Here is a 17,563-nt window from a genome sequence, read left to right as displayed (position 1 = left end):
TACATTCAGAAATGTGAAGCTAAATGTTTAGGGATTTCATATGGTTAATAGGAGAAAACTGAATGTAATTTTAAACCTGTCAACCACTATCACTACCCTTTCTTCTCCCCAAAGTCAGTCTTTATCTTGCTTCTCTATCAACCTTAACTGACAGATGGTTGGGTAAAATTGGTTGCTTTGCCTTTTGCATGATGATGTATCAAGTTGGAGTATCATTCTTATGTTACTTGATGCAGAATCTATAATCAGTTGTAGAAAAGAATAAGATATCAAATGAAATTCCATGATATATCTATATTGATATTTATAATAGTGTGCATAAAACAGGGTATTGGCAGAAAGATAAACAATACATTTAAGAGTATTGTAGTCATAATGTCTAACCTAACAAACATATTTCAGTGCTTCTTTAGATCTTTAATCTACACTTGGAAGTATGTTGTTGTAAACAAACTACATTTGAACACCTAACCCAAATTATCTTCCTCTCTGAAGAAAAAAAATCTCATCATGGCCTTTTCTATGCCAGGTTTCAACTTGGAATAAATCTCTGCGGTGAAATGAGAAATCACTGAAGGGTCTATAATGGAAAAAGCTGACAGGCCTTTAATTACAGAACTGGTTGAACACTTGGGTGTCCAGCTATCTGGACATCTGCCCTGTTTTTTATTTTTTCATGCTTGCCACTTGTTTACAATAACTTCATGTAGGTGTTACAAATGAACAACTGTGTGTGTATACAATTATCGATACGCTAATTCAGTAGCGAACAGCATATTCCACACAGAAAGCTTGAATTTGCCATAGGGCTGAAGTGATATGCTTTATTGTACTGTCTGAGTATGTTGGACAAGTAACTCTACCATAGCTAGCTGCACTCTGGCCAAAGCACCTGCTGTTGCTCGTTGTGAGTGTTTCAAAATTGCAACATGCTTTTGGAGGCACCATAGGTATGTGATTTGCCTCAGGCTTTTTTGAACTCCTGAGATACTGACTAATGCTGAAGAGTTTTTTTGTGTTTAAAATGAATGGCAAGTTACTCAAGTCTCTCAATAGAGCTCGCAACACATAGCAAAAATGTTTCAAGAGCTGCATGCAATCTGTATTTTTTTATTTTTTTATTACATTTATATACTGCCCTATAGCCAAAGCTGTCTGGGCAGTTTACCAAAAACAGCAGGGAATGGAATTACATAGCAGGGAATGGAGACCCTGTGGCCCTCCAGATGGTGCTGGAGACAGTTCCCATCCCTGACCATTGTCCATCCTGGTTGAAGTTGATGGAAGTTGGGAAGCCACTTGGAGGGGCACAGGCTCCCCATCCCTGCTTCTGAGTTTTATTCTTTATCTACCTGAGAACTTACCTTTTGTATTTCCTAATTACTCTATCCTGGAAACCTGTGCATTTTCACAAATGGGTTTTGGGACTCAGTTATAATTGCTTTGTAACATCATCAAACATGGCGGGGAAAATTCTTTCTTTCTTTCTTTTGGCAGATTGTCCTGGATGTCGGTTGTGGAACTGGAATCCTCTCCATGTTTGCTGCCAAAGCAGGTGCAAAGAAGGTGATAGGAGTGGACCAGTCTGAAATTCTATATCAAGCTATGGACATAATTAGGTAAGAGGATGTTAGAAACTAGAATTCTCTGCACTGAACTTGAAAGGGCTTATTTAACATGGGCTTCAGTGCTTAACCCAGTTGTGCTGCTGATTGCATTGGCACTTACATCCTTTTTAACTGGACTGGCGGTTATATATACTTTAAGCACAAGCAAACTGCAGTTTAATTAATTATGTAATTATGTATGGGGAGGAGTGAATCAGGAGAGGAAGAAAACAACCCCACACCCTGGATATTTTATAACAAGATCTGCCCACTAGTGTGGGCAGGAAGCAGTGGAATAGCAATAAATATGGTGACTGAAAAAGCAGGAGTGTGGACCCTCGTGTGCCAATTGTGCACAAGAAAAACCTGATCTGAACCATTCGTTTGTGAGTGAATGCCCCTGTCTGGACACTGCCCTACCCTTTCTTTCATGATGACTGGAAACTAAATAAAAGCTGGAATCCTTGGGGGTTTCAACAAGGAGTATTGGCTGCAAGTAGTACCAATGTTGGTGCTTGTGTTCTGCTGGATGAAGCCTGTTGCTATTGTCATGAAATTGTAATATTGTCTAAAATGTTTTTTTGCAACATGGCTCAGATGCAGAGAATTGTGGGGATTGCATCTTGGGAGGAGATGGGCCTCTGTGTGAGTGGAAAACTTTTAAGTTTCATTTCTCAGCTGCCACTAATTAAGAGCTGGTGAAGCTGCACCTGGTTGTCTCTGTTATCTGGTGAGAGCCTGGTACTCAAGGTCAAGCGGGCCTGAGAAGAGTTGAGATCAGGAAGGGAGGGGGCCCTGCTAAGGCGCGAAAAGGGAAAAAGCTTTGGGAAAATTACTTCATTAGAAAGCCCCCTGACTGGCTGAATCACTGTGAACTGTTGCTAGGGTTTTTTCCTTTATAGGGGGTGAGACCCATAGTCTTTGTTCCCCTGGGTTCCATCTAGACGGGTGGTTACCTGAGTGGGGTTCCACTGCCTTCACTACCCTACTTATGTCTCTCTGAGGAGAGATGAGATTTACGATGACTACCTCTTCAAGTAAGTAGAATAGGTCAGTTAGTTTTGTTATTTTTGGTCGTGTCTGAACTCTCTTGTATGTCTTACTTAAATCCCTGGTTGAATGTGGGTTTTGAGGAATTGTTTTGCTGCTATTAATTGTGCAGTTATATTCTCCGTGGCGCAGAGTGGTAAGCGGCGGTAACGCAGCTAAAAGCTCTGCTCACGACCAGAGTTCGATTCCAACGGAAGGAGGAAGTCGAATCTCCGGTAAAAGGGGTCGAGGTCCACTCAGCCTTCCATCCATCTGTGGTCGGTAAAATGAGTACCTGGCATATGTTGGGGGGTAAAGAAAGGCTGGGGAAGGAACTGGCAATCCCACCCCATATATACGGTCTGCTTAGTAAACGTCGCAAGACATCACCCTAAGAGTTGGAAACGACTTGCACTACAAGTGCGGGGACACCTTTACTTTTTTATATTTTATTAATAAAGCTACTTCTATTTACCTTTGTGTGTTTGTTGAGTGAGACCAGTTTGGTTCTGAATCCAGCACCTTGACCACTGACCACAAACTACCAAGAGTGTGTTTTGGCTTTACCAGAGGCTTCTGGACAAGGAGTGCCTGTTTGGCTCTTGTCTTTAGAAATCCTTGGTTTACCTATGTCTGGGCTCTGAGTTTCCCCTAACTCAGAGTGAGAACCAGTTGAAGGGGTGGTGGCAGCCTATCTTCTACCTTGCAGGGTTGGTGTTGGTTTGCACAGCCTTGGCATGGGGGGAAATTGGGTTCCGGATCAATTACCCAGGGTGGGGAATTGGGTCCGAAGCATGTACCTGGCACCCGTGGGGTGGAGGTCATGACAGCTATAATGCTCTCTAAGAATTGTTGTGCAGTGCATGTTTAGGGAATAATCTGTAATCCATTATTTCATTTGCTGCAGTTGTGCTGTTTTCTGAGAGCAGGAGGCTACAGGCAGGCAGTAGTGGAAAGATGCTGCTTACCTGCTCAGAAACCTATATTTCTTCCTTGAAAAGCAATGCTTTCTCACTGTTACTTGTGAAACTCAGCACATGCTATCATTTGTTTAAAATTTTAAGGACATAGTCATACCATACATCAGATTCTTTTAGCCAAAGCCAAATCCCTTTGTGGGTCAGGATTTTGAACGCAGCACACTGTTTCTTGTACATTGTACGCTGAAGACTTTGTAAACAAACAGACCTGAACTCTGAATCTTTGATATTGATCAAACCCTTCACAAGTTGATCTTTGATGTCTTGCGTTAACTCAGCACTTCATGGGTATGACCGTAAGTCACAGTTTTTGTGTTTGGTCCCCCTGTTGGCATCAACACTCTGATCTAGCCCTGGTGTCAGCAACTTCATTGCTGTAAGTACTTTTGAATTGGTGCTTCTTCCAGTTTCTGGGAGGTAAAGGGCTGGTAATCCTGCTTTACAAGGTGTTAATGGTTGTTGAAGGACCAGGAGTTTGCAGTTGTGGGCTGACCTGGATGTTCCTTGCTTAAACAATACATGCTACCACTTCAGCAAATTGTAGAACACACAACTTGGTCTGCTCATTTGATATACTATTTAGATATATATTACAAAAAATGTATTCGTTAAAGGGACATTCAATATTTTTCATTGTATAGACTCCATTGTTGCGTGCCCATCTGCACTTATGAATTTCACAGTTTGGAATATGTATATTAAATAGTTCTAATTCTCCTTTGTATATTGCCTGGCTTACTAGAGAGGAATGCTGTTGCATAGTTGACTTCCTGTATTGTCAGCACAGTCTTTATTTAAATTTAATGCAAAGTTACAACAAATTATTAGAACCATGACAATGCTCAATGTTCAAGAGCCTGTAGCACTCACTTCTGATAAGAAAACAAAATTTGCACCTAAAATGATAAAACAGTTACCTTTCACAAAATAGCAAATAGATTTCAACCCTCTGTGTGTGTGTATTGTACTGTATACCAATTTTTGAGAGATTGTAAAAACATTGTCAATCAAGCTCATTGGGTGAATTGCTAACTCTAAAGTACAAGCCATAGAAGTTACTACCATCACAATTAAGGCAAAGTTCATATTTGGAGAACTCATTGGGTATACTGTTAGCTCTAAGGAGCAAGGCATGGAAATTACTACCATCATAATTAAGGCAATCAGATTTTTCAGATCATGCACAACTGGGGGGGGAGCTGTGAGCACATTATATACATGATATATACAATAGTTTTATCATGGAATTGCAGTTGCTAAAAAGAGCAGTTGCTATAGGCTCTTAACTTCATTGAGGCTTGCCTTTTTATGAAGCACTGCAGACAGTTGTAGAATTAAGAAACTGTCATTTGAATTAATTTCTATTCCTTCATTAAAGAAGTACAGAAAGTCCTTACTATAATTGGTAGCCAGGATAATTATGAAAATACTGTCAGCATAACCTTTTTGGATTTGTTTGATTTGCATGCCATAATAAGGACAAAAGGGGATTAAAAAGAACTAATCTTGTGACAGTGATTAAAGATTCCTAGGAGTACCCAGTGAACAGTTGCTCTGAGGTTACATCTGCTGATTGTAAAACTATTTCATTTGTCTCTAAATCGTATTAAAACAATTTGTAAGAATCTTGTTAGAATTTTGGAATAGCTGCTGCATTAACCTATTTGATACTCGCAGTATGCATTCAAACAATCTCCCAGCTTCTGTGATTGCTGCACTTTTCCTTTTGTGTGTGTGAGTAAACAAGGCCGGAAGTATTCAGTTCACACTGAGAAACCATAGTTAATGGCTTCAGAGTAAGCCAGGATATGAAGCCATAGTTAAGTTGGCTTCATATCCTGGCTCGTTCCCGATTTGTTAACCGTAGTTTTCTGGCCTAAGCAGAGATGAGATTTTCTGAATGATAGAAAAGATTGGCAGTTACAGTTGGTCAGTCCCCATCGCCCATTGGTCAGTCACCAGAGCCAATGTACCCTGAGCATCGCCATGAATGTATTTATTTACATGTAGGGCAGAGAGGGAGTAATTATGGGTTTATAGTTCTATGTGGTCGTAATCGACTTGAAGGCATATAACAACAAGAAGTACAGTCTACCAAGGTGCTGTACCATTGTTCATTTCTATGATGCATATATTGGTGGCCGTGTAAGAGAGAATAGGGCAGTATTTCAGTATTCAACTGCAGCATCCTGTCAAGACAAGGATTTTTGTCTGTGCAGCAGAACCTCTTCTCCCTTTTTGTGCCTTGCACCTTAGCCCAAATCTGCTCCAGAGGGAACCCTTAGAACAGATTTAGGATCAGGAGAGGGAGGAGAAGTGGAGAGAAATCCCTTTAGGCAACTGGAAATCATGATGGGACTGTGAGTTAGTGCTTCGTTGGATACAACTTACTGTTCTGACTTCATGTTGAACAAAGTCCCTTGCTTAACTCCTGAGCATCTTCATCACAGTATTCTTTGTCATAGTTCTTCTGTGGGAATTCTGGGACCAACATCCTTCTAGCTATGTGTATGATCATATGTTTTGGTTAACACTGACTAAAATGTTCAAAAATGGCAAAAACAGCTGCCGGCGGTCTTTCAAGGCATTTTCCCTCAATTTCCTCATTTAAAAAATTCAATATCTGTTTACCAGAAGTATATAGCTCCTTACTGTGTAGTTAATCGCAGAAGGTTCAGATCAAATGAGTGCTAATTGGTTTAATATCCTGACTTGTTCCACAGCTGGTAACCATTGTTTCTGGTTAGGATGAAACAGGAAACTCTGGTTAGAAGCTTCCTGATTTGATTTGCTCATGCCATGAAGAGAAGAGCAAAGATCCTGTGTATGCAGGCAAAAGTTCCTTTGTATCTTTACTTATTAAGGTAATCATCTGAGATGGGCCATTAGAAGGATTGATATTGTGCACGTCAGAGAGAGTAAACAACATTAAAACTTAGTATCATTTACCTATTAAAAAGCAGTTCAGCTTTATTTAAAAAAAATATGAGGGGCTATTTTTTAGGGGAAAATTGTGCTATACTGCTAAAGTTAAGCCCAATACTGCAGACAATATTGTCACTGGAAATTCAATTTTATTTTTTGTATTTATATCTCACCATTCTTACCAGGAACTCAAGAGGGCATACGTGATGCTCTTCCCCCCACCATTTTTATTGTCGCAACAACCGTGTGAGGAAGGTTAGGCTAGAAAAAGTGACTGGCCTGGTGAGCTTTATGATTGAGTAGGGATTTGAACCCCGGTCTTCCAGGTCCTAGCCCAGCACACTTAACCGCTATACCCCAATAGCACAGTGAAAAAGATGACTTTATTATACAGTGATCTTATTGGTGGACAGCATTTGTTTGCTAACTATTCAGTTTTATTTAGCAAAAATAGTTTGCTTTTTGGGAGTTAAGTGTTCACTTCAGACATGAGCACTTAAATGTAATCATTGTATTGTAAGAGAATTTCTGTTCTCTAATTCTCTTACAGTTACAGTGTAACCCAACAAGACTGAAGTGGCAGGATGTACTCCTAGGTTTTGAAGGCATAACTCTTTCGTACAAAACAAATACAACCGTGTCTTTGAAGTTTCCCACTGTAAACATTTCCCTCTCCCTTCTCCCACTTAAATAGCCTTCCATTTGTTTGATCTTATAGTCTGAAACTTTCATAGAATCATAAAATAGTAGAGTTGGAAGGGGCCTATATGATGATCGAGCCCAACCCCCTGCTAAGTGCAGGAATCCAACTTTAAGCATACCCGACAGGTGGCTGTCTATCTTCCTCTTGAAGGCCTCCAGTGAAAGAGAAACTTTAAGTGAAAGAGAGAATACGTTTTTAACTGTCTTAACTACTCATAGCATACATGTTTGTGACGGCAAGATAATATTGATCTGCAGCAGATTTAGTAACCTTCAAGACCAATTGCTAATTTTTGGAAGACTGTCATTTGTGTGCTGTACAAAACCAAAATCTATATGAATCTGACATATGAGTGAGATGTGCATATATTTGAGAATGCCAGTCTCTTTGCTTTTCTTTCATTGGCAATTAAATGCTTATGTTTACTACTATGCTTTTGAGTGGGAATTATAGAAACTGTCACTTGCATAATACATTTTAGTAACAAAAGGACCTCATCAGCAAAATGATACAACACTTTTATAAATAGGCCTTCAAGAGGCAGGTACAGGGGCTCTTGATGTACCAGGCCCATAGGCAGCAGGTGCCCCAGACTCTGAACTTTAATTTAAAAAAGGTCTCTAGCCCTCCAAAAAAAACGTGCAGGTACACAGGTACCATTCTAAGTGATTTCTGTGAGATAAATCAGCTGAGCTGCTCCCACTTTTCAACGTTTTAGCCAGTGATTGAAGTCAGAGGTGTGATAAGTGAATTGTTTGGATACCAAGCAATAGACATCCCTGGAGTCTCCAAGAGCTGGTGTTTCCCCCTTTCATTTAGTGCACTTTTCCTGCTTCTATCTAGTTTTCTAGTCCTTGGAATCCATAATTTGCCCTTCCTTCCTACCAACCAGGATGCATCTTTCCTGTGTTGGGCTTGTTTGAAACCAGGTAGTCATTTTCTGCAAATACTACTACACAATAAGCGCAATTAACTTTGCAAAGAGGTATAGGCATGTCTCCTGCTGTGCAGGAGCCAAAGACCAGACACTTATTAAGAAGTCACTGTATGCTTGACCTCCAGTACATACATGTCTACTCAAGTCTTTGTGTTTAATGAGGCTTACTCCTTCAGCCTACGATTCGGTTTAGTGCCTTTAACAGCTGTGTGGTAGGCAGAAATTCAACAGATTAAATCTTTCCTTGTATGGAAATGAATTTTTGGGGAAAGCTTTAGCTGTTCACATTCTGTCTGCCAGACATTTTATTACATGTGTGACAACTGTTTTTAGTTTGGGGCCTTCCACCCCACCTGGAAAAGAGGACAGAATCCACATACAGTGTACTGGGCCCAGAAAACCCTGTACGCACACCTGGTTATAACAGCAGTTCTTTTTCGAGACCACTGAAACTGCTTTTAGGGGGCTAGAAATATTTAGATGTTGGGAGGACGTGCCAGCCGTTGCATCACAGGCAACAGTCCTACATTAGTAGCACTTGGGTCTTACATTGGACACAGAGGCTATAATCCTAAGTATGCTTGCTTAGAAATAAGTCCATTCTGAAATTAGTGGGACTTAACTTCTTGAACATTCATAGTTGGATCACACTATTAAATCCAATCTCTTATACACTCAAGCACTGTGACTCTAGGATGAAATAGATAACATCTGGCTGGGGAGCATGTTATTTCTGTGTTCTGTTGCTTTACTGATCTTGTGTTGTCACTACAGGCTTAAGACGGTCTCATAGTATAGCCTTTCTCTTGTGAAGAATGAAACTCAAGGCTCCTACAAAGCATAGGATATCAAAATTAGTTTTACAGGTCTGATTTTTCCCCTAGCACTGGTGAAAATCATGCAGATGCAAGATGTTCATAAAAGGACTGTTCTCCTTTCTCAAGTATAGGCTGTGGTGATGATCTAGTAAACCTCTTGTTGTGAAAGAGCTCTCTGCTGTTAATTAAATGTTAATGGTATTATTGGAGCACTTGTGAATCTTGGCTAGAAGATTCACATTCTTCCCATTGTGCTTTGCAGACTCAATGGACTCGAAGATACTATTTGTTTGATCAAAGGACGGATTGAAGAAGTCAATTTGCCTGTTGAAAGAGTGGATGTTGTCATATCTGAGTGGATGGTAAGTGCAGAAATATGCTCAGTTAGATTTTTTCAGAAGTACTTGATCTGATATTACTGAACTTTGTTGTTGCATGTTCAAGTTACAGATGTAAGAGGGGTTTTTTTAAATCATGTGTAGGTTTGCAAGGGAAGGAATAGCCAAGATTTCAATTGTCTATTCGTATATGTTCAGTATCTATTTATGCAAACCAGCATGAGGGGCTGATACGCACAATGAATCATTTTTTAAAAAATCCAAAAAGTATGATGGTGTGGACCCATACACAATGCAGAGTTCTCTGTAACTGAAGAATCCAATTTCTTTTAAATCCTTCATGATAAGAAGTTGTCACTGTAGAATCAAAGAGTGATTACTCAATAAACATTTTGCAGCAACTACCTAGCCAGTTATCCCTGTGGTAACTATTCTGATACCACCTGTTTAAATCCTGAAAATTTAAAAATTATTGTCAGTGTTTTCATGGTGATCAGGTCCAGGTTCTATTAGTGTATTTAACACCTTTGTCAGCAAAAATGACTAAGCTGTGAGCGCTTTGAAAAATCATCAGCTGTTGGTGTAACCTTTTGTTTTATGTTGATAGAGACGTGTATGTTAAATAGATGGTGGTGCTTCTTGGGATTATGTGCTGTGGTGGGAGGAGGTGGTGGGGAGAGATAGCAGATTGCCTTGTAATTGTTTATTGCAGCTTTCTTGTTTGGACATTCTGATATTATAAAAGTGATGGGATGTACATCTGAAAAAACTTGTAAGAAATTTGTCTAGAAATAGTAGTTGACCATCAATAAATCCATCTTGTTTGAAAAAATGAATTGATATAACATCTCCAAGTGTCCAGATAGGTATCCACATGAAATCAATATTTATAAGAAATATGTTCAACTGTTTTGATGGTTATTGTATCTTAATGTGGCCTGATGGTGTTTTCTCTGGGCGATATCCCAATTAACATGTCCCATTGGTGCAAGGATTTCTGCTTGTGCAACAGGACTTTACCTCCCTCTCCTTCGTGAGTGCATGCCCTATGCCCCCCTAAATCTGCTTCTAGAACAGATTTAGGGCGTGCACAGGAGAAGTGCCATTGTGCAAGCATAAAACCTTGTGCTGATAGGACCATGACTTAGTGTTGGTTTGGATACAACCATATGGTTTTTTTTCATTAAAATTGTTATTTAAAATCATTTAAAAAAAAAAAGGAATGGTAGGTGAGTTTTTTTAAAAAACAAACAAACACATTTTTATAGCTATCTGCATTACTATAAACACTAGTTAAATCTTTGCTCCTTGGGCAACAGTTCAGCTTTTCTAATGGTTTTTCAGCATGGAAATATGAGACTTTCATAATGCAAATACTCTTGAAAAAATAGATTCTTCAGGTCAAGTGAGCATTTTTTCTGACACTGGAAACTAATAAGATTTGGGACAGCAGTCAATGTTCTGGTTCATTTATTTGAGGTCAATGTTCCTTTAAAACTGGGATGAAGGGATGCATCATAACAAAAAGGTTGTGGTAATTTGCGGGAGGACAGGAAGAGGGGAGGAACATCTGTGGAACATCTGCTTCCTTCCTTAAACTTAAGGAACGATTCATTCATCCATTATTGTCAGTGAATTCTGTATCTTTTTCTTGGATGGCTGGTAGCCGTGTCGTGATAAATAACGTTGGCTAGTGTTGTTTTTCATACTGTACATTGGGAATCACCCAGCAGGTGGCCCATACTCTGAGCTTTCTTCCCTCCCCCCTTTTTCTTTTTAAAAAGAGTCTCTAGCCCTCCTAGAAAGAAAGTTAAAGAGCAGTCATATAAGTACCCTTCTGAAATGATTTCTGTGAAATGAGCCAGCCTGGCTGATCCTGCTTGTCAGTGTTTTTAGCCAGTGAGTGAAGTCACAGCTGTGATGTGAGTTGTTTGGACACCAGGCAACAGGAATCTCTGGGATCCTAAAGAGCTGCTGTTTTGCCCTCCCTTTTAATGAACTTTTCCTGCTTTCACCTTTTTTCCCTAGTCCTTGGAATCTCCATAGTTTGCCCTTCCTTTTCCTCTAGCAACCAAGATGCATCTTTTCTGTGCTGGGTTCGCCTGAGTTAAAGAATTACCCTCCCCTCAAAAGGCAAATATGAAAACTATGCAAAGAAGCTTAGTTGTATCTCCTGCTTTGCAGGAACTAAAGACCAGGGACTCATTAAGAATTGATTGTGTAGTGAATAACTTACAGTAGAATGGTATACATGTTTAGTATGAAGTCTCTTTGTGTTTAATGGGGCTTACTTCCAGGTAAGTGGATACGGGATGGCAGCCTAGGCTTTGGTTTAGGGTTGGCATTGGGAGGGAAACATGGTTCTTGTGCCTTTAACAGCTGTATGGCAGGCAGACATTCAACAGGTCCAGCATTTTCTATATGGAAATATAATTATGGGAAATGCTTCACCATGACTAATTTTGTGGTATGCCATGCCCCTCCTATGGCAACCATTTTATGACTGGTGCCTATGGTGCTGTCTGAAAATTTGAACCCTCTGGTCCTACAGGTAGGCAACACCTGCTATACATAATTTATGAAAATGTAATAAAGTGCATGACCTACTTTAAAAAACTAATGTCTTTCCAGCAGAGCTCCCCAGTAGTAATTTAGGGAGTAAGGCTGCTTTTTGAACACTTCTGTATTGCTATAACATTAGACTGGAAATGACACCTGCGTCTGTATTATTAACCTTCACTTCTATACTATCCTAGCTTTTTTCTTTAACTTAAATACTCCTATTCCACACTTGTGTTTGAATGTAACAGTTGGAACTTCTTTGTTCTCTAGTGGGACCCCAGTGACAATGGGCCTAGCCTCCTCTCTGGCTCATGCATGCTATTCTCCCTCATGCCCGAAAGGGGGATTTCGAAACTTTTGTTTCCACGTTTAGCTAACTATTTATTTTTTCCTCCAAACCAGAAATTGTGGCTTAACATAGCCCATGATCTGAAGCTGACTTGTTCAGAATCTCAGTCTCAATGGACTGCCTTCGGTTCCGATTTATGGCGACCCTACAAATAGGGTTTTCATGGTAAGCGGTATTCAGAGGGGGTTTACCATTGCCTCCCTCTGAGGCTGAGAGGCAGTGACTGGCCCAAGGTCACCCAGTGAGCCTCATAGCTGTGTGGGGATTTGAACCTTGGTCTCCCAGGCTGTAGTCCAACACCTTAACCACTACACCACACTGGCTCTCTGTTCAGAATCTAACCGTAGTTAAATGGCAATTTCTGATTTGGAGGAAACAGCAATCTGTGGTTAAGTAAGAACTGAACAAAAGTTTCTGAACTTTTTCCAAACTATGTAGGGAAGAGCACAAAAGCCTGGGATGGGGCTCAGCTTTTTCATGTAGCACTAAACCATGGTTTTAGTATTATGTCTGAACATGACTGTCTTGGCCATATCTATAGAGGGACATGAAAGATGTTAAGTTGTTGCTTGTACCACTTTTAAGAATCTACACAACATGAATCTTTCAGGCTGAAATATTCTCTGTTCTTACTTGGGAATATGACTCATTGAACTCAATAGGATCTACTTTACAATATACACACAAAGGATCACACTTTTTAGCAGCCATATTAAAAAACTGACAATGTTAAAAAATCTGCGGTGATTAGACTACATTCTATCTTTAATTTATAAAGAAGGACTTTGAAATGGGCAAGTCTAGATTCTTGGAAAATTTGGTTGGTGTGATGTTGCCTTCACAGCTGTTACAATCCTGTTCTGGAATAGGAAGACAGATACAAAATCATTGGTGCTAATGAATTATGATACAATAGCAATAGTTTCAAAGGCTTTAGTCTTATATTGTATAATTTACCCTAGCCCTGGAATGACATTTAGGTTGCAATCCACTTACCTGGGAGTAAATCCCATTGAATCCAATAGAGCTTACTCCTGAGTAAACATGTATTGGATTGCAGCCTTAGAAGATTTTACACTTGTATGTGTATATTTGTCTGCTTGCTGGAAGCTAAGAAATGTGCCTTGGGTATTGCTGGAGAAATGGACTATATATCTTGACGAGCAGGCTTTGTGAACAAGGCTGCTTTGTATACAGTCAGAACTGTGCTTTTGTTCCCTTGAGGTACAGAATTTTAAGAGGTAATGTTGTTTTACAGTAATTAGAGTAATTCTACATACAGTAGTTAACTGTGAAATGAGAGCGACTGTGCAGTGCATTAGTGCTAGTTTCCCAAAATATTTTATCTGTAGAGGGAGAAAATTCCATGTGTACATACACATGGGATGAAGCTATTTAGCACAGACTTCACATTTTTCTTCACAGGAAAGAATGAGTGCAGATAGCAGAATGCCTTAGAGACGTGGGCTGGTTTTTTCTTCTTCAAAATTATCAGTATCTAGCATGTTTTAGTCTTGAAGGGTTAAACTTTAGCCTTGGAAGCATTACTGTAACTTGTATTATCTAAAACAGTTTGCAAACTAATTAAAGGAATATGGCTGCCTGTGTGCTTCTGTTTTTCCCCTGAGTGTGTGTTTAAGAATATCTCAGGAGTAGGTAGAGTTGGCAGTGGTCCAGACTCATTGTCATGCCTGAGGCAGGCTCCTCAAGCAAGCTTTCTGGGGGGGGGAGGGAGCAGGGGAACGTGGTAGGTGGCAGTAGGGATGGACAGCAGCACATCTCCAGCTTCTTGGTATTCCTTCAGCCCAGCCCTACAACAAGAAGCACTGGGAAAGACATAAGAACATAAAGTCGTGCTGGATCAGATGAAAACCTACCTAGTCTAGCATCCTGTTTTCCATAGTGCCCAACCAGATGCCTATGTGAAGCCCACAAACAGGAGGGCCATCTCCTGCTATTTTTCTCAACAACCAGTATTCAATGGCATGCTGCCTCTGATCCTGGAGGTTTCATATCGCCAAGAGCTTCATCTTCATTTCCCCAGGATATCTCTAGCATTGGGGGCAGTTGCCTTGTCTGGCCCTTGTCTTGTCAGTGCAGAGCCCTACATTTGAAAAGAAAATGAAGAGATCTGTTGTAGGAGCCTCTGATAATTTACCCAACCACGCTGTCATTTCAGACAGGGATGACTCACCTGTGGCTCCCCAGCCAATAGTTAGGGATGGTGGGATTATAGTTTAATATCATCTGGAGATCCACCCCTATTTTAAGAATATTCCCCCTGTTGGGAGGAAGGGTGGGATATAAATCTGATTAAATAAATAAATAAATAAATAATATTATCATCATCATTATCCACCGTTCTCCAGTAGGTCCCAGAGCAGATTACAACAATATATGGTACAGTCTAAAAAACAGTTTAAAATTATATTTATAACTAGAGAGGTTCTTGTGTCAAAAGCGAGGCTGAAGAGGTGCGTATTAGCATACGAGGAATGCTGAACAATGAAAGTACCAGACATGCCTCTGCAGGGAGGGAATTCCACAATTTAGAGACTGTCACAGAGATTGCAGTCTCCCAGGCCGCCACCCTCCTTTCAAACTTCAGGAAATGGACTGCCTTCAAGTCAATTCTGACTTATGGCGACCCTATGGATAGGGTTTTCATGGTAAGCGGTATTCAGAGGGGGTTTACTATTGCCTTCCTCTGAGGCTGACAGGCAGTGACTGGCCCAAGGCTACCCACTTCATGGCTGTGTTGGGATTCGAACCCTGGTCTTCCAGGTCGTAGTCCAACACCTTAACCACTACACCACACTGGCTCTCTCAAACATTTGAGGGTGGTGGAATTATCAAGAGGGGCCCTTCTGCCGAGCTCAACACCCAAGAGGATTTGTAGGGAAAGAGGTGGTCTTTCAGAGATTTGGGGCCTAAGCAGTTTACGACTTTAAATACAAGCATGAGCACCTTTAATTAGGCCCGGAAATGAACTGGTAACCAATGCAGTTGCTTTCCAACAGAGTGTTATGAGTTCTTAATGGAACCCCAGCCAATAATCTGGCTGTTGTATTTTGGATCAGTTGAAGGTTCTGAGTAGTCTTCAAGGGCAGCCCCACATAGAATGCATTGCAGTAATCCAAACTGAAAGTTACCAGAGCATGGAGTACAGTGGCCAAGTCATCTCTGTCCAAAAGCAGCCAAAGCTGTGAACCAGATGGAACTTGGAAAAGGTGCTCCTAGCCACTGAGGCCACGTGAGCCTCCAGTGATAAGGTTGAATCCAGGAGCACCCCAAAGTTACAGACCTGATCCTTCTAGGGGAATGCAATCCAGGACAGGCTGTCTCCGTGTCTCCTGGACTTGAGAACGTGGGACGCATAACACTTTTATCATTTCAGGATTCAGTTTCAGTTTATTAGCCCATTACTACCTCCACCAGTCTAATACTTCAGTAGCCTGTTCTGGTTCAGATGGAACAGAGATAGTATCAGCTGCATGTTGGTGACACCTCACTCCAAATCCTCTGATAACAGCTCCTAGTGGCTTCATATAGGTGTTAAATAGCATGAGAGACAAGATGGAATCCTGAAGGACAACACAGGACAACTCCTATGGTGCCCAACAGTAACCTCCCATAACTACTTCATGGCAACAACACAGAGCTTGGAAAAGTTACTTTTTAAAACTACAACTCCCATAAACCCCAGACAGCATAGCCACTGGATTGGGCTGATGGGAGTTGTAGTTCAAAAAAGTAACTTTTCCAAGCTCTGGTCAATAGAACAACCTGAAGCATAGTGCCTCCACTTCACTGTGATGCTCCAGAAGGATGATGTGGTCAGTGGTATCCAAAACCAGCAAGAGGTCAAGGAGAACAAGCAGGGTCACACTTCCCCATCTCTCTCCCAACAGATGCCATCAACCATGACAACCAAGGCAGTTTCAGTATCATGACCAGGCCTGAAGCCTGGGGTATGGAAAACTAAATGAAACTTATTTGAAACAGTTAAACAGTTCTTTAGATACAGATTTCTAAAACAGACAGTGTTAAAATGATGAGCTTCAATGTACTTCGGCTCCTGATAATGTAGAATGTAACTGACTTACCTGAGAGATTCAGTTTCTTGTAAATGGTAATAGCCTATTTCATGTTTACCTGTTGTGTCTTGTATGACAATTGAGCTTTTATTTGAAGCAAAAGAAAACAAAGAACCTTCTACTTAAAAGTCAGCTTGGGTGCAGCAACATTTTTGTTCATCCGCCAGGACAGTGTGATGTGATTCTTGAGAGAGAGCAATTTCTGACTACACCTAACTACAGGAATATGCCTCAAACAGCCCTTTTTATTGCTTAGAAAAGTGTGGTTCTGTAAAGAGTAAAATACCTTTTCCTTTCTTAGTTCACCTGATCTGATGATGCACCTCAGCATCATACTTAGTAACTGAAGTCCATAGATTTCAGTGGGTCTACACAATGTATGAATTAGATGGATATTGCCTAGAGTGAATGTGTCATTTGTATGCCTTAGTTTAGCTGCTAGTCTAACTCATTAATATTCTACTCACAAATCTGTGCAGTACAGATCCCTTTGCTGTAATTAATCTTGAAGGTACTAATGCAAGGTTTTGTATTTTTTTTTTAATTTTAAATCTGAACCTTGTCAGTGCGGAAGAGAGTCCTGGAACATCATAGGAGAAAATGTCAGGTATAATTGTCTTTCCAGATGGCACCCCTACAGGTGAGGCAGTAGCGTGTGAAATTGCATTCTAAATTACACCAGTGATGAGCTCCACACATGGAGCAAAGCATTTAGAGATTAGTAATAAGTGGCTTGCTTCAGTATGAGGAATCGTTCCTTAGTAAGATGAGGGATGTGATAATGCATGAGAGATAAATCTTGTAGAACCAAGAACAGTCTTTTGATAACCGTGGTGGTGGCTTGGTGACCCACTTTTTTGTAGAGCAGCTGACAACATAAACACATCAGGTTCTGTCCAGTGGTGGTTTTAGGCTAGAAGAAAATAGTTCAGCTTGTGCCATGTCAAATGCCCAACTTTTGATAATTCCCTTCCTACAATCCCCCGTCTTCTGTAACATATTCTGGAGGGTTCCCAAGCCTCAGGAGCAGCTTTTGGAGGTGGGCTCAGTGAGGAGGGATGATTGACAGAAAGGTGCAATAAAATGTACATATAAATTGCTGTTAAATCAGATTAAGACAGCTAGCAATTAGGGTGTATTCAGTCAGCAGCAGTGCTCTAAAAAAATAAAATTGCTACATCAACCCCAAGGATGTATGTGTGTGGTGGGTTGCGCTTT

At 40.5% G+C, this 17,563-nt stretch overlaps 1 protein-coding gene across 10 annotated transcripts in view; it reads left to right on the top strand.

Annotated features, from left to right (window-relative positions):
- The window catches only part of PRMT3 (protein arginine methyltransferase 3), a 91,282-nt gene that overhangs the window by 20,446 nt on the left and 53,273 nt on the right, over positions 1-17,563 (top strand). For 9 of the 10 annotated variants that reach the window (XR_009760632.1, XR_009760633.1, XM_061610640.1 and 6 more), the window contains exons 9-10: positions 1,498-1,619; positions 9,262-9,361. Coding sequence is in view for 8 of the 10 variants with exons in the window: in XM_061610640.1 (XP_061466624.1) it covers positions 1,498-1,619; positions 9,262-9,361 (222 nt within the window). In the remaining 2 variants the exon portion in view is untranslated. Of the gene's footprint in view, positions 1-1,497; positions 1,620-9,261; positions 9,362-16,911; positions 16,986-17,563 lie in introns of all 10 variants that reach the window. The other variant, XM_061610643.1, reaches the window with a different exon arrangement.

The sequence above is a fragment of the Rhineura floridana genome, chromosome 2, assembly GCF_030035675.1.
Source record: "Rhineura floridana isolate rRhiFlo1 chromosome 2, rRhiFlo1.hap2, whole genome shotgun sequence".
Classification (NCBI taxonomy): Eukaryota; Metazoa; Chordata; class Lepidosauria; order Squamata; family Rhineuridae; genus Rhineura; species Rhineura floridana.
This window is presented reverse-complemented; position numbering and strand designations above follow the sequence as displayed.